The 18482-nt window shown below is 39.2% G+C and overlaps 1 protein-coding gene and 1 pseudogene across 1 annotated transcript; both read right to left on the bottom strand.

The window, feature by feature from the left end:
• Positions 1-6830: 6830 nt before the first annotated feature.
• On the bottom strand, positions 6831-9880 carry LOC125906371 (NADH-quinone oxidoreductase subunit I 2-like). Its single transcript, XM_049604988.1, has 5 exons — positions 9812-9880; positions 9124-9286; positions 7527-8515; positions 7264-7406; positions 6831-6963 (listed from the first exon to the last, which is right to left on the bottom strand). The coding sequence occupies exons 1-3, from the start codon at positions 9878-9880 to the stop codon at positions 7914-7916; spliced, it is 834 nt and encodes a 277-aa protein (XP_049460945.1). The 3' UTR covers positions 6831-6963; positions 7264-7406; positions 7527-7913.
• Positions 9881-14661: 4781 nt separating this feature from the next.
• Positions 14662-18482, bottom strand: part of LOC125906217 (class I histocompatibility antigen, F10 alpha chain-like) — a 30258-nt pseudogene continuing 26437 nt past the window's right edge.

The following is an 18482-nucleotide window of genomic DNA, read 5'->3' as shown; positions in this document are numbered from 1 at the left end:
GCCTCTTTGACATGTCCTCTCATTGTGCCACGACAGAGAAGAGAAGAAAAAAGTGGGCAGAGTTTGCTGCACCCCTCAAAGTCCCCTGTCAGTATGTCATATACCAGGGGTAGGCAACCTGCCACATGTGGCTCTTTAGCCCCTGTCCAGTTGCTCCTTGAGCCTTTGAGAAAAGAAGTCTATGGAAATTTATTCTATGAATCCAAATGTTGCTGAACCTCGATAGCAGTGGCTGGTTAGCTATGGATGCCAAATCCAAAAAAGTAAATTGAATAAAATAGAGAATGTAGTAGTGCGTGGACAGATTTGTTTGCTCTCACTGCCAGCTCTGCAAAATTTAAGTACCAGATAATTATTAATAGTACCCTGCACAGTGTCCACCTTGTGGTAAAACCTATTAACAAATGTTTATTTAGACCATAAGTATACGCTAATTTAGACTTAATAGGCTATTTACCTTGATTATAAGGCACAAACATGTTTTGCGGCTCCACACAGATTTTTTCATATTATTTTTGGTCAAAAATGGCTCTTTTAATGGCAAAGGTTGCAGACCTCTGTTATATACTATAGCAAGCTAGCTAACCACCGCAGGGGCTGTTTGCAAGCTACCGTTAGCCACTCGGATTTTTGCTATTAGCCCACGAGCTAACAAGCTAACTAAATGTTTCTACTAAAGAGTACTAGCTTCAAAAATCAAATCAAGTAGCCATTTGTATGAATGAAGCTAGAAATGTGAAATATACCACCATTTGCTTGTAGGCTAAAATTAACCATTCCAGTTTACGTTAGCTTACAAGTAACCCTGTCTGGGATGGGGCACAGATACATGTAGATGCCGCCCCTGGTTTGTAGGATGTGTCACTACCACTGCCATAATGGGTCAGGGCTCATTTCTGCCCAGACTGTAGACTTGTAACGTTATAGATCGTAATGCAGAGTCTTCGAAAATGTTGACTCTTTGTGCTGCTTTTGGATGTTTTAATGACAGAAATGCCCAAACCAAGGAACAGGGAATCACATTTCACAAGCTGTTTTACAATGTTTTACCTTTATAAACATGTTAAATTTGTTAGAATCATTCTGTAAAGATAAGACCTACAATATAATCATATAAAACCAGGCCTGACTGGCCGGATACTAAGTTAAGCTAACGCTAAATTAAGCTAATGTAACCTTATGCCAGGTAAACAAAAAAGGTGAACATTTGTTTTAAAGTAATATATAATGGGAAGCTGCTTAAAATTATATCTGTCAAACACATATTTTGCTGTGTGTGTGTGTTGTGTTAAGTACTCCTAATTTAGTGTTAAACCTGTTTCAAAGCACTAACATTTTTAACCTTTGTGCCTAAATTCTAGCTAACGTACTGCCGTTTTTCAGATGAACTTGTTTTGTGTGTTATGTTAGGTTCCCAAAAGATAAAGTTATAGGACAGGCGTGGACAGCAGCGCTGAGGAAGAGAGACTTTGAGCCTACTTACCATTTACTCATCTGCAGCTGTCATTTCAAGTTTAAGTACTTTGACAGGACTGGACAGACAAGCCGTTTAAGGGAAGGAGTGATCCCGTCAGTTTTTAAATTTCCTTACCACCTTTGCATAGTTAGCATCATTGGAAAGTAAACGATCTTTTAAAACTACTTCAGCCTGAAATATACTTATCAAATATTAATTATATTTTGGGGGTTTTAATCCTTTAAAGGCCAGTATGTTTACATAGCTCCACTGTTATTTTATTGGAAAAAAACAAACAAACCAAAAAACAAAAATAATTTCCATAAAATACATTTCAAGGAGTAGGCTATTAGATTATTATTATTATTAGGCCCTAAGATGGGTCAATGATTGGCAGCAACATTGATTTTGATGCAGTTATTTTATTTGCAGTGTCAAATTTAAAAAAAAACTCACACTGGAGGTCCTAACGACAGAAAATGTTAGCTTCCCAAAACTGCTGTAAAAATGAACGAGAGAGAGACAGAGAAAGAGAGTGCATATGTGTCTGGGTGTAAAAGTCCAGCTCAGGTGGAGCAGGCTGCAAATGGATACACTGTGGTCCTTGCATCTAAACTTCCCACATCTGCAGCAGGTGCTGCCAACACTTCTCTTTTTGTCGGTGCAAATCTCACACCGCCTCCTGTCCTGATGAGAGAGGGGCCTGCAGCAGCACCCTGCAGATTTGTGACTATTCCTGCAGCTACTGACGAGTGGGGGAAGGCGCCCTCTCTTCTTGATGTGTGGGGTCACCAGCATTTCTCCTACCTCCTTAATGTAGAGCCTCGTCCTGTATGGTGTCTGCTGCTGCCAGGATGGCTCCATTGATGTCCACTGGATGTAGGCGTTGTAAAGTGAAACGTCAACCAGAATGTGTAAGAGGGCCAGGGGCCACCGATTTGTTCTCCTCCTGCAGGAGTAGGTGCCAACAACCTAACAAAAAAAAACAAAACAAAACCCAAAACAAGACAATGTAAATAAATGATCCAAGTATTCTTTCTCATGATACACATATTTATTTTAAATGAAAATGCTCATTTGAACAAAAACAACATTTTAGACAAGAACATAAGAGTAGGAATAAATAAATGTCTGCGTAACTGATGCGTAATGGCACCTTATCAAGGTTGTCAACACCTCCTTTGCATCTGTTGTAATCTTTGATTTTGATGGGCTTTCTCTTCATTTCGTCGCTTATGTCTGGACTGCAGTGTTTCGTGCTTAGGAGCAACACATACTTGCCCCATTGGGGGATGTAAGAGACCAGTGTGTGGGTCTTCGTAAAAGCAAAGGGGGAGGAGAAGACGGTTTTTGCTCTTGCCTGGAGCAAATGAGGAGGAAGCTTAGGCTTGTTTCTGTGAATTGTGCCAACCAGGGCCAGTTTCTTCCTGAGCAGCTCCTCTGCCAGTGCGAAGGAGGTGAAAAAATTGTCATGTCATGATGTGGAGCCCCTCTGTCATCTCCACGACAACCCTCATCCCCTGGTTGACTTCAGCAGGATTGCCAGCTGTTTTCCCTGTGTACACCTGCAGTCTCTAGGTGTAGGATGTTTTGACATCACAGGTTGCCCAAATCTTTATTCCATATTTGGCTGGCTTTTTTGGCATGTACTGCCTGAAGCTGCACCTACCTCTGAATGGGTGTCTGGGCTGAACAGCATCAGCAAGCGGTGTGTCCACATATCCCAGACTCTGCGGAAGGCAGCCAGCTTGCCATCGCGGCATAGGGGTCAAGATAGCTTGTTGTCGAACTGCAGTGTTCGGCTGATAGAGAAACCTTTTGTGGGTCATTGTAGCCCAGAAAATGCTCTGCCCTGATTGCTCACGCCAGTGGCTAAGGGTCGATTCATTATTTGAATTGTATGTAGTTATTTTGTATTATATGTAATTATTATGTATTATTATGTAATTATATAATAGACATTTTACATACAGTAAGAAAAAATACTTTGACAGTAATTACAGAGTATAAGTTCATTTTACACATGATAGAACTGTTACTGTCTACATAAAATATTTTTGGTAAGAAAATAAGCATTTTTTAATCTGAGTATCTGCGTGGCCTGCTGTCCCAATATGGCGGCTGTGTTGAGGTATCGCTCTGATTAGCTAACTAGCTAGCTATAGCAGCATACTCCCTGGCAAGCTTAAAGGGTGCAACAATTTCTGTCCGCTTTTTTTCCTTTTTGAAGTTAACAGTTTTGCGAATAGTGACCCTGCAAGATCCCCTGTCTGCAAAATCTTATTCTGTGTCTAAAACCTCTCATGACACATCATCTTTAGTCTTTGAAGTCTTGTCAAAGTATTGTAGTGTATCTTCTTCTTCTTTCAGCTGTTCCCTTTAAGGGTTGCCACAGTGGATCGTCTGCCTCCATCTAACCCTATCCTCTGCATCTTTTTCTCTCACACTAACTGACTTCATGTCCTCTTTCACTACATCCATTCTAGTGTGTGATCGGCATTAATTGCTAATGAAGCAGCATGGATTCCTTTAAAGCCTTTAAAATGCATCAGACTTAGCACCAACAATAAAATGTTATTATGAACCATGCATTATTATAGATGCATTAATATGTACTTCACTTTACTAAACACATGCAATGATAACTTATGATACTGCATGGACTATTATAGCTTTCTATGAGTCCTCACTACAGTTGATGAGGTGTGTGTAGGTGAGTATGGGTATTTATAATGCATTATAAGCCCCATCAGTCAACTTCTAGTTTATAACCAGTCAAGAGCATCCATAAGACACTTGACACTTAGAATTCATTATAAGTCACATCTAGAATGTTTTATGACTGTTGATATAGTGCATCAGTAACCATTATGTGCCTTTATGAGTGCAGTTTTGATATCTGTTGACTTTTTAAGAATAGGGGGAAGCATTTCTGATGTAATGGTCACTTTGTATTCATAGCAAAAAAAACAACAAAAACAACAAATACAGTCTGACATCGTAGACAATCTAGGGAGACAAAACATGTTGTCACATTTTCTTCATTCATGTCAGTTTCTTATGCTCCCGTATTGTTCTTATTTATTTAGCAGTCTTCTGTGGTTTTTAGACCGTACTAATCAAATTGTAAATACTCAGCCACAGTGAGATGATTGATATGCATTTATCCAAACTAATGCTCTTTAGAAAGGATCCCTGTGAGTACAGTTGTGAGTGTATTCAGGCTGCACTGGTCACAGTATAAGAGATGTATACAGTGGTTAAAGTAGGGGTATAGCACCAGTAAAACCACAATAATGAGCTGCATGTAAACATGTCACTAAACCTGAAAGATTACATGTGTACTGATGTGTGGAATCACATCAGGAAGTGCAGACATGATTGTGGCTGAAAACATGTAAAGGCTTCAGAGGTTTTTGGAACAGTGCAAACTCTTCCTGCCTGTTTCTTTAACCTGATGTGTTGTATTTAATCAGTGTAAGACTGCTGAGGACCTTTTACACACTCTAGTGTCCTTTTTGACACCATCAACTCTATTGTACTGCCACCTCCTCCAGTTTTCTCAGACACTGACTGTAATTCTTTTCTTAAGTATTTTGTTGATAAAGTCAACACTGTCAGAGCAAGCATCTCCCCATCCTCCATCTGCCCGTTGGTAACCCCAGCCCCACAATTTTGAACTCCTTCTCACCTATATCTATAGATGACCTCTCAAATTTGGTGTCGAAAATCAAGCCATCATCCACCCCTTTCAACATTCTACCTCCATCTCTGTTTCTTAAAGTCTTTAATTCCATTGGCCCATCTATCGTATCCATGATCAATCTCTGCCTGTCAACTGGCTCAGTTCCTTCCCAATTGAAACATGCTGTTATGCAGCCATTGCTGAAAAAAACAAATCTTGACTCTTCCCTCCTAAAAAACTACAGGCCTATCTCCAAGCTACCTCTTCTCTCCAAACTCCTGGAAAAAACTGTTGCTGGGCAGCTCTCTTCAGTGATAGATTCACATATGTTGTATGACACCTTTCAGTCCGGTTTTCGGAAGCTGCACTCCACTGAAACGGCCTTGGTTAAAGTTACTAATGATATCCTGATGGTGGTACTAGATCTCAGTTCAGCTTTTGATACAGTTGATCACAAGATCCTCTTGCAGCGTCATGTGACACTTTTAAAAAACAAGTGAAAACACTGCTCTTTAGCCAGGCCTTTGGTTAACTAACTCCTTTTACCCCATCAATCTCTTACTATTTTTTTTATCTAATGTTTTATTTACATTTTGCACTTTGCAGACACCTTGTCTTTTGCCTTGCTTTGTTTTTAATGCTTTGATTTGTGCTTTGTTTTTAATATTGTGTTATATTGTTGTACTTGCTGTGTCTACTGGAAAGCACTTTGTGATCTAGTATCTGTGAAAGGTGCTATATAAATAAACTTTACTTAGTTTACTTACTTACTGCAGGAGGAAGCACTGAGCATCCTGTGTTCATCTGAAACATCCTCTTTTCTCCCACAAGTTAGTTTCCACTAACATGTTGCACAAATATTAAATATTACATTTGAAACTGAGGCAAACTGAGACTAGACTGAGTGTTGAGAGCATTATGTCAAGAGCTGAGCATGAGCTAAATTGTCACTGACAGAGGATAAACTGTGGTGGCTGCTGTACCTCTGACGCCACCCTCAGGTCAAACAAAGTAATGTTTCCTTATTTTTTTTTATCCTTCCAGTATTTCTGTGTGGAATGATCACTACATCCTCACAGCATGGATACAGACTTTTAGTCTTATTGTGGAGGAAGAATCATTTATGTTTGTCTTACACACCCAAAGAAATGCTTAATTACTTAATGAAATATTTGCATTACTCAAAACTGTCAACTGTGATTTATATTACAAACATGGCAACAGAATAAACCATTTAAATGCATCAGAAACCAAATATAAGTATATGGAAATTCAATAAGTAAATGTCTGTTACCTTCATAGATTTGTGTTATAAAGGGTGTGTGTGTGTGTGTGTGTGTGTGTGTGTTTGATCTTTTGCAGTAGCTGAAGGTCTCTGTTCACTTCTTCTCCTCTTCCTGAAGTGTTTACAACCTGTCCAATATGTTCATCTTCTTTCTTCCTGATCTTTGACAGTTTCTCAGAACTTTTGAATGTGTCAATGCTTTAAAATGACAAATTAATCCAGATGACTCAGTGTAGCTGCCTGTTTAAAGAGACTCCTGGTGGTGAAGCTGTTTTAGCAGCATTTTAGCCACTAATACATTTAATGACACCTGCAACTGATTCACTATTTAAAAAGCTTCACATGAACTCAGCATCATTGAAGTTAAAATAAAGCTCACAATACATAGTACATACTATATATGTCTGAGAGTTGATTTTATTCAACAGTAAACCAGTGAAGTTTAGAAATGAGTGTGACAGAGTGCTCAGTGGACGGCTTTGTGTGGTTTGGTTCACATCCACTCTCAGGAGCCCCTGGACACAAGAGGAGTCTGCCCTGAAACAACAAACACATCTTTGTGTTATATATGAAGGAAATATAATACAATGTCTGCTGTCAGCATCAAGGTTATTTAACATCCTGTTGTACTGATGGACTGTTAAGTGTGGGCCTGCAGACTGAATCATCTCTAATGTCACATTATTAATCTGTCACAGGTTATTTTAGTGTAGTAAACATTCACAGGCTTCATCTGTCACACTGACTATAATACAATATATGTCAACAAATTAGCTATAAGAAATATCATCAGCATATGTGGATGTATTGCTATTTGTGTAATGTTAAGATATTTACTTAGTGGACTGAAACACAGACGACCACTTCTCTCCAGCAGTCATGTCGAGGTAACTGTGGATGTGCTGCAGGAACACTGAGTCTGGGTCTTCCTTCTTTGCTGCTTCCTGTGTGAACGTTGGAGCTGCACATAATCCTGCAGACTGACAGTAAGACATAAAATAAGTGATAATATAAAGATAAACAGCTTCATATGTGGCCAGTTTACACAATAACATACATCACTTTATTTATGTTTCTATAAGTCAGAAGCTCAAACTCACCTTTTAGTCCACAGTGAACAGCAGCAGCAGCTCAGGTGGTGGAGAAAGATAAGAGTAAAGTCAAAAATGGTCAATAAAACAAAAATATCTTAGTAAAATAATTTTTTTTAAAGAAACAAAAAAGTGAGCTCACACTGACCTTCTTTGTCCACAGTGAACAGCAGCAGCTCAGGTGGTCAAGTAAGAGAGGAAATAAATAATGGTCAGTAGTTATTATTTAACAAGTTATATATAGATAAACAGGCTCCTGCACATTAATTACATGTCTTTATATTAAATCTTATTCTGAGTTACTTTTTTCTCACTCAGAAATTCATACTCACTTTTTTTTCGTCTGTGGTGAAGAGCAGCAGCTGATATTCAGCTCATCCAGTCGCTCTCTTCAGCTCACCTCCACCTCTTCGCATCAGACTCCTCCCCAGCGCTGTCGTCTCTGGTCCTCTTCCTGGAGGAGCTGATGCCAGGAACCTCGACCTCCTCGTCAAGTCCAACGACATCGATCTCAGGCTCCCCGTCCTCTTCAGGTTCGACGTACCTGTTCCTAGCAAGAATAGCCTCAACAGCGTCATCAATGGATTCACCATAGCGATTAAGATGAGGCTCAGCAGGAGGGACAGCAGGAGCAGCATCAGCAGAAGCAGCCGAAGGATGAGGAGCAGCAGGAGGGTCAGTGTGAGGGAAAGTAGAAGGAAAAGCATAGGGAGCAGCAAAAGGATGGGGAGCAGCACCAGGAAAAGCAAGAGGAGCATAGAGGTAGGGGTAAGGAGCGTAGGGATAAGCATAAGCAGGGTAGGGAACAGGGTAGGGAACAGGATAGGGAGCAGGGTAGTATGCAGGGAAAGGTGGGAGGTGCTGCTCACACTCTACATTACCACCCTGAGGCTCAGCCTCCTGAAGTCTGTCCACGACATCCACCCCGACAGGGACTGGGTCATCGGGGGGGCTCTCAGCAACAGGGCGCACAGTGCTCAGAGGCCACAGGGAGCCAACTGAAGAAAGAAAAAAATATTTAAAAAACGTTACACTCTCCACTTCATAAAACAGACTGAAACGTTCACAAGCACTGGAATATAATCAGTATAGACACTCCTTCATAGTTTACATGTGACCCTGTACTCTTAGAGATATGGAGGTGGTTCAACAGCTTATTAGATGAGATTCAACAATTCAGCTGTTTCACTTTATCTGTCGATGTTTAACAGGTTATCTGTAGAGTATATGTGACAATTCATGAACATACCCACATACTGTCAGAATAACTTTGTTTTCACTCAACCTGTGCAGCATGGGTTGATTGAACAGTTCAAGTTCAACTAAATTACTCTGACAGAATGTAGTAAATTGTCACATTTATTATTTAGATAAGTAAAACAGATGAATTGTTGAATTTTAACTAATAAGCTGTTGAAATGTTACAAATACTCTATAAACTATCTGTAGACAAACTGTCCAAATAAAGTGTTCCTGGCTTTGCCTCTGCAACACATCTTGTTTCTTAAAACCACAATAAAACTCAGACTAGTATAACAGGAGTCAGAACAGGCCACAGTTTTGTAGTGTTGCGACATACATCGCCAAAATGTTTGAGCGCACAGACCTGTGTGCGCAATGACGCACGCATTTTGAGGAATTTGTGAAAATATGTTCACTAATGTGTTCAATTTTTTTTTATTTAAGAGGACCCGACAACATCTCCGGATACATTTTAAGCAGCAACCTCGCGTATCCACACAGAGGAGCGGGCCCTGGTTTGTTTCCACCTGCACGTGCTGACGTGTTGACGTTTGCTCCTAAACGTTCCATCGTCTCCATGGCGCACAAGATAAACTCATTTTGGCATCGTTCAAAAACTGGCCCGGTCGCCATCTTTACCTCCGACAAAATATGGACAATTCAATCTCCTCAAACAATATTAGCAGTGTTTTCAAATCACTACACAATTATTAACACCTTCCACACCTGTCCCGCCAAACTCAGCACATGTTGAGTGTACTCAAATAGCGGCACCCTCACCACATTATAATAATCATATTTACACCGAGTAAACGCCAAATATCACCAAAACCCTTGTTTTCCTAACAGGCCGACTAATATTACATTGACCGTTACAGTTTAGTCCACAATGATATAATAATATCAGGCTAACAACAACAATAGTAATAATAAGAGTAATAATAACAATTTACAATAATTAAATGCAAATTTTGTACTAAAATTCTCTTTCAATGATTTAAGCAACATTAATAAAAAGGCTAAATTTGACAGGACATTAAAAGATGTCTTACCGGCAAAGGAAGTGATCCACCGCCTGACTCGGCCAGCAGGTGCTCCATCGCGGGGGGTCCGGACGCCATCTTTCAGCAGGTAGGTACAGCTGGAGTTATCTCTCAGTGTTTTCTTGAGGGTTTTGTAAGGCTCGCAGGTCAACTTGTGTCAAGTCTCAGTGCAAAGGGGAGATTTCGGAGAGGCGTGCAGCTTTTATATGACCTCGGTAGAACGACACCGTTCTGTTTCCATGACTTTTACTGGCGCACGTGCATGCGCGCGCGTGAGTGGACGAGTCCTGAACAAATGATGTCCCTACTAATGAGGTCAGTGCATTTAATTTGAAGGTGGATTGTTTTAACTTTTTTTAGACGCACTTAAAACATTTCTTTGGTAATTCAACTCAGTCACTGGAATTGATCAATTTAAAAAGAAATCTGCATTTGTTTCTCGTGGAGCATCAAATTCTACACGCTACCTTCAGTAAGCTTGTTGAGAGATGCTCTAGTGAAATCCAGACAGACTCAGAGAAATCAATACATCAGCAGAGTGGAAAGGAAAGCGTTAAAAGATTTGCAGAGTAACTCTAAAATGATAACTAAACCAGCTGATATAGGAGGTTCTATAGTGGTCCTGAAAACCATTGACTATGTTCATGAAGCCATGAGACAACTAAGTAACTCTGCTTTTTATCAGCCGCTGTCCAGTAACCCTTTCTTCTCAAGTAGCAACAAATATTTGCCAAATTTTCCTGATATCTATAATGACATGAGAAAGATATCATAAGTGTGTAGCAGTGACAGGACTACTCATACGCTTTACTAAGTAGCTCAGTACTAAGTAAAAGTAGCAATAACAGAGTATAAAAAACCCCACAAGTTTCAAATTAAAGTCCAGCATTTAATACTTTACTAAAGTAAAAGTACAAAAAGGCACCATGAAAAATTACAACAAAATAAAAGATATACCAGTTTAGAAACATACATCTTCCACTCACTCTAGTGTCTCTCCAGCTCATGTCCATTGATGGCAGAAACACATTAGCACAACAGAAATGCTAAAAGAAAATGAAATGTCTTTAAATGCATCTTCAGTGTCCATGTACGTAAAAGCATGTGTACATGTGTACAATACTGTCACTCTGGAGTCGTATATTCTTCGTCTGCAGCCATGTTACTCTGACCCACAATGCTACTGACCTTTGACATCACCACACAACATCCCATTTCCCACAATGCCGTCAATTAGACTGTGGTCCTGTTACACTCTGCATTAAGTAATGACCTTACATAAAAGGCAATACATTTTTTACCACACATTTTTAGGTACCTTTTAGACACATTTTTAACAAACATTTTACCTTTTTAACACCTTATTTGTTACATTTTTATCACCTTTTAATGATTTTGGGAGCTTGTATGATTATGAATTTATAACTGAAACATACAAAATAAACACTTACACACTAGACTACACTGAGCATGAATATGTAAAAACACATAACCTCTTAACTGTAGTAGAGGCCTTGTTTTTAGACAGCAATTTTAATGACATTGTTTCAAGAGGTCTGTAAAATTGCATTGTAATGTAATTTAACAATGACAGTGACTAAAAAGCAATAGCTGGTCATGGATGGATTAATGAACAGGCCTACCAGACACAGTACTGGTGGCCCAAAGGGTCAAAATTCAATTAGAATTAAAATTCAATAAAAGGATTTTACATTCATTTCTATATTGTTCTGAATCAGTGTCACCTCCTGGTCATAAGGTCTCTGATCTGACATCCAAACTATCATGTCTGTCTCTTACAGTAAACATTTTCCAGATGACCACTTTCAAAAGATAGTTAGACTAAAAACAAAAAAAAAACATTGATGCTGCACTTTTTTCCATTAAATTTGAGCATAAATTGTACTCAAATCCTTGTATCAATACCACAATGAAAAAATATTTCCTTAAATGTTATACAGAGTGCTACAGTTTATCTGATCATCTTTGGAGAACAGGCTTGTTGTAAGAATAGACCTGTGTTATAATATTTGACAAATGAAAGTATGGAAACCCTTTGACATGCAGGAGGTGTGACAATGCTCTGATTGCTTGTTTCTCTGGCAGCTGAAACATTGCAGGGTTGTGCTGCTCTCTGGTGGTAACAGAAGAAAAGACACAGTTTAAGGTTAAAGATTCAGTGCACTGCTTAGTAAATAAATCCCAATTTGTGGTAGATATCGGGTTGCAGTGTTTTTTTCATCCTCACACTTTTAAGTAAAAAGTTTAAGTTTAAGTAGTTTTATTGTTTTATGTTTCAAGCCTGATAAACATCCTCAAATCAGATCCCAAATATTAAATAAATATGGATAAATATACGAAGCTGGCTTCATTACGGAAAATGTCTGTTTCTCTTTTCATGAGAATTTTATCAATTAATTGTACATGTACTGACTTTAAAAAATGAAAAAACATAATAACATAAACATAATAATTCCCGTCATTCACAGTAGAAATAACTGTTATGATCCTAAAGTTGTTGTCCACTGTGATACTCGGTTGCACACACTGTCACATCTAAAAATGTACAATAGCCCTTAAATGATGGTCTTGTTGACAACAGCTATAGCAGCTGAGGCCTTTAATGCCAACACGGCCACTGTTTTATGAACACAGAAGAAGAGGGGCGTTTAATCACAGTAAAGTGCAAACAGCATCAGGCAGCACATACAGAAGAACAGAACTCATGAGATACAAGAAAAATCAACAGTAACAAAAGAAGAGCAAAATACAAGAGAACCAACCAAAAGACTCTGATGAACCCACACTCACCCAACAGAAACATGGACTGATCTCACTGCCCGATGAAGCAGTCATTTTGTTTCACAGAGCAGGACCAAAGTAACTAGCGCCCCCCTCACCAGATCTGGATCTTATTCTAGGTATACAGGGAACTGTCCACCTGACGGCCTCAGAGCCCTGACTGGCTTGAAGTCAGTCAACAGCTCAGAAATGCACCAAAAACCCAAACCACTACCTTTTCCCACCCACATGGAACAGGTTCTGTTCTGGTTCCTGCACCTAATTTGACCCTTTTTAATTTCGTCTGTATTGGAAGCCGAAAAGTCGGTTCCTAGCTATAGCAAGTTTTTCTTGACCTAAAGTGCAAAATGGACAACATAATTGGGTGTTTTATTCCACAGGGTAAAAAGAAAGGATGCAGTATTGCACAAAATAGTCTCCTCCGTCTTCTTATTATAAATAGTTGCTTCATGCTTGGACTTTGGGTAGAAACAAATATCTGTAATAACAGAACAAAAGCTGGCCAGTAATCAGTATCATCCACCATCTTGCTACTGCTGACTACTTCCTTTGTGCATTGTGTTGACACCATCTGTTGAAGGCACATCTTTGTAACCATTACAATGGTTACAGTGGTTACTGGTGGAAACACAGACTGGTTCACTAGATAGCACCAAGGTTCCAAAAATCCTGAACAAAGCCAGTTCAAGAACCAGAGCTAATTTGGTGGAAAAGGGGTGTAAGTGTATTAGACTACTGTTACAACTTTAAAACTGATTCTGTGTCGCACTGAGAGCCTATGAAGTCTTAAATACTGAAGCTACAGTATATGTTTGGCTTTGTGTATACATGTAGCCTCAGTCAGACAAATGTATGAACCTGTTACTTAGAATCAGTCAGCCAGAGATTTAAATCCTGATATGATATGCTTTTTCAAGTAGTTAAAAGCTGGTTGTGTTACTGACATGACTTTCAGTGTAAAAATCAGAGTCCAGTATGACTCAGAGGTTCCTGGTTTCCTTATTATATCTTCTACTAGTATCTCAGTGTTTATTTCAAGCTATGTGTTTTCACCATATGACTGACAGCAAAGATCATGTGTCCTCATCCAACTTCTGTGTAAATACTGAATGTTCAAGTAATATTAATATTAGCTACTGCAACTATAGTCAAAACCAAAAGAGACAAATATATGACAACTGGGAACTTTATTGAAAAGCAGTACATTTAAATCTGATATTCATTCATAGAAAATACAAAAGTACCATCATCAGGCCCTGCAGCTGGCTGTGCCGTCAATACTCTGCTGAGCCCTCTGACAGGAGACACCATTTTCTAAACCCGATCGATGTATCTTTAAGCTGTCTTTAAATCCTTCAATCATCCAAGCAGAGTCGATACTCTGCTGCTTTATATCTACATGGTATCTGCTCAGGCTAAACTACAGTGGCTGGCCTCACTGGCTTGATGGGAAACTTCATGAGTGACATGTCCTGCTCAGTTGTCCAACCACCATCACTGTCTTTTAAAAAACAGACAAGCAACACATTGTTGCATCAATGTAAAATTGATTAATAAATATATAATACAATAAACATTAAAGATAAATTTACAATGTGAAATGAAACAATTACATTTAAATATCAAACACATAAAGTATACTTCTTCACTTTTACAGCAAGAAGCTTTCTTTCAGCCTCTTTTAGTTCTGTGAAGCTTTATAATATGACACATATCAAAGTGTTCACTTTGTTTTTCACAATCAGGTCTCTGGATTCAGTCTAAGACAGAGCTCGTAGTTGTTGTCAGGAGCTGTGAGGTCAGAAACAAAATGTCAATGTGAAATTCCTGAAGTCTCATCTTTCTCTGAACATTTAGAAAAAATAAATGCAGGAAACAGTCTTGGAAAAAAAAATCATCTGCACAATAACTTGAAACACTTTTTAATCTGCAGCATAAAGTGTGTTTTAGATCAGTTGAAATAGAATAAAAGTAAGTTTTACTTACGAGGCAGGGGACTTTTGGCTGAAATCAGGAAAAAAAGACAAATCAGTTCAGTTACAGCTGTAAATGCCAGAATATCTTCTGTCACCTTTTCCTCACTGAATGTGTTCCCCTCTTCTACTCACTCTGACTCAAAAATAAATCCATTCTACCCTTTTGTTTCATCCTGACTTTATGTCTTTACTGATCTCTTCTCTCCTACATCATCGTGGCACAGTCACATTATCATGACTAACAGGCTCTGAGCCTTGAGACGCTTCCTGTTGGTTGCTTCAAAAGTGGTGCTTATTTATTCAGTTCAAATGCAACCTGGATAACAGAACTGGAAAAGTCAGTTTAGCAGATGATGTTTGCATTTTTCTCTCTCACCTTTCTTCCTTTTGTAAACAATGAATGCAGTGGCAGTGATGAAGACGAGCAAGAACAGCCACTGCAGCAGTGATGGGGACGGTCACGTTTCCAGGCCTCTCTGTTGAACAAAACAAACAAACAAACACAACTTGTCTTGTAGGTTTCATCATTGCCCTTGTTCTGTATTAATTCTGAGTTCAGTAAAGAGTGGACAGGCAGCACAAAGCTGTCACTTGTGTGGTAAAGACAATGTGGTGTGTAAAATTCTTTCAAACTTTCTATGACTTTGTTAAGTCCTGTTAAGCTTACATGATCTGACCAGTGATCCTGGATGAGAATGTGCATTGGTTTGATTACATTCTTTAACTGGCTTATTATTATTATTAGTTCTTAACTTCCCTCAGTCTTACCCCAGTTGGTCCTGATCACTGCTTTGTCCAGTTTGGTGATGATGTCATCCTTGACACCAGAGAGATGAAACACACAGTCGTACCTCCTCCAGTCTTCAGGTGGGACTGATGAAAGGTTCAGGTCAACACTCATCTGGAAGGATCCATCATGGTTGGGGAGGATCTCTCTGTGTTCCACGTCCTCATGAATCTCCTCTCCATCTTTCCTCCAGAACATCATGGCGCTATCTGGGAAGAAACCTGTAGCGTGGCAGCTGACTGGAGAGGAGGGAGACTTCTGGAGGAGAGACACTGAGGGAAGGTCTGCAGAGAGAGAGAGAGTTTTTAAACACTCATTTATTCAAATAAAATTGTTCTTCATTTACAATAGTTGGTAACAAAGACAATGGGAGTCTAATATACATTTAATTTAGCTCTTGGCAGTGGGGCAGCGGTCATGCACTTATCGGAGGTTTGGGGGTTTATAGCTGTCATTGAAAAAATGTGCCAATATCAGTGGCCATTTGCCTCATTTGCCTCTCCTGACGGCGCGCCCCTGACTTTGAGGCCTATAAACCCAGTACAGAAGACAAAATTAATATTTTTTTGATAAATTGGCATTATTATAAAATTTGAAAACCAACACAAATAAACAATAACAAATTTTTTGACAGCTATTTCAAAAATACAAGGAAAACTTTAAGACAGTAATCACATGGAAAACATAGAGACAAGATGCTGGGTACACCCTGAACAGGCCGTCAAACTATCACAGGGCTGACCACTAAATTTAAATTGGCTGTACTCTGACTTTTTAAAATAATTCTAGTACTTTCCCTGGCATATGGAATAAATAACATTGATTTATTATTATTTTAACCTGGAAAAGCTTTTTCAGGATAAAACACTTGGGCGTATTAGTTTTATCAATGACCAAAATGTTATTAATAAATGCCGGATTGGATTTCTACTAAACTCTGCTACAACAGAACACAAAAATACCCTCAACACACCTTTTCTAAGTCCCTCCTCTTTTCGCTCTGGGCTCCAATATCACAACAATTTATCGATAGCCTGAAAACATTCATTATATCTGTAAAGCTATGTGTCACCCTGAACTAATGAATGTAAGTTTCTACAGTAAGGAGGCTAACGTCAGGTCAGGACCATGGCCTGTACTCAGTAATAAATACATAGAGCACTTCACTTCACTTTGACAGGGAAAAGGGGACAATTAGAAGAAATCTTAAATTTCACACTCCAATTACAATCTGGCTAAAAATCTTCCAATTTGTTTTGGAACCAATAATTCTCTATGGCAGCCAGATTTTGGGACCAACATTTAATCATGAATTTGACAAATTGGACAAAACAAGTTCTGTAAAAACTCACTGCATGTCCAGTGAAAGACGCCAAATAATTCCTGTAGAGCAGTACCTCACAGTGAAACTGCGAAAGGGCAATTCAATTTTACAATCACCTGAAAAACAGTGACCCAGAACAATTCATATCCATTGTAACGTAACTGAATATCACAGACTGCAGTGTTTTTGTGTACATTGTTGTTTCATCATGAAACTTTGTCAGGTCATGTGATTCTACCTGTTCTCAGCAGGAAGCTCCTCCCAAAGTTCAGATGCTTCCTCAGCCATTCAGGACAAAACTGGGTGAGGTAATTCTTCCAAAGCTCATTTCTGGCTCTCTGTCTGTCCCAGAAGTGTTTGGTGATGACAGCTTGTGGTTTTGAAGCCACCCATGACTCTGTGTCTAAGTCAAATGTTAGGAAGTCTGCTCCATCATAACCATACTGTTGATATCCAAGAACCCTTTCAGTCTCATCATCCCATTCACAACCATGCATTTTCTGTAGAATGTGGACACCTGAGAAAGACAGAGAGACAAAGACAAAAAACAGAGTGAGATCACAGCCCAGTCATCTATTATCAGTTGATATCACGTTTACCACAGAGGCACACTCAGACACCAGAACAGAGGATCTACGCCTCCTGCTGTTACTGGCATGATGAAAGCCACTTACAGCCAATCATCATCTGGACAGTGTGGACGTCTTAGAGAGACACAGAGGCAGAGACTGCTGGAAACACAGTGACACCCTGACACATACTTTTTGAACCACAGAGACACACTGCCTCCACTGCGACTAACAGCCATTTGCTTACTGATAATTCTCATTTGATACTGTCAGGTGGGATGGACACACTGTGGTCAGTACAGTAGAGTCGTGCTGTTAAACTCTTTGTGATCTGAATGAGACATTCACCTCGTCATCCTGTCAGCCAGCTTCATTAAAACACGCTGCTACTCCACTCCTTTAGTAAACCAGGCAGAGTTTTATGGACCACTTTACTGTTGACAGCTCAGTAAAATTATTCTGATCTCATCTAGTGGAGATAAACTGTTAATGATCTCTGTTGGTTATTATGGGATGGACAGAAACACTGTATCAGTGTCGTATAGCAGAATCCAGTCGTCTCAGTCTCAGTAATGTTTGTGTGTGTGACTGTGTATTCAGGAGAAACAATTACATACTTCCAGTTTGGTTTAAGCGCTGCTTCAAAATGTGGAATTCTTCTTTAAAGACTTGCTGGTACACCTTACACTCCTGTGTGTACAACTGCCAGTACTGTGGATCCTCTTCTTTTAATTTTTCCATCCAGTCCTGTTTGGCTAATGCTGTCTTGATTCTGCTGTCACAGTAACCCGCCTGAACGTCATCAATCAGCATAACAGCCACAACCTCTGGGAAGTTGTGGGACTCTGGGACTCCAGAGAATGCAGTGAAGAAAACCTTCATAGAGTGCTTTGCTGGAAGACAAACAGGTTTTCAGGTTTTTTTAAAAAAAAATTACATGCACATATTTAATGCTAGAACATTTTATTATTACTACTAATCATAAGTTTGTTGAAAAACATTATTTGGATTTTAGTTCAATCAAAATGTGCCAAAAAAGTAAATAAAACAGAAAGACCCTGTTTCTGTGTTTAATAGCATTATTTATTGGAAACGGTGCAAGAGTCTAATAACTCCATAAGAAACCCAGCAGTTACATGACACATCTCACTGTGTTATCACTAATGTATTCAGCATGATTCAGACAGTCTAGTCAAGTGGAAAGTGAAAGTGAAACTAAATT

This window comes from Epinephelus fuscoguttatus, linkage group LG18, assembly GCF_011397635.1.
Source record: "Epinephelus fuscoguttatus linkage group LG18, E.fuscoguttatus.final_Chr_v1".
In the NCBI taxonomy this organism is placed as follows: domain Eukaryota; kingdom Metazoa; phylum Chordata; class Actinopteri; order Perciformes; family Serranidae; genus Epinephelus; species Epinephelus fuscoguttatus.
The sequence above is the reverse complement of the archived record's forward strand: the minus strand, read 5'-3'. Positions and strand labels throughout refer to the sequence as shown.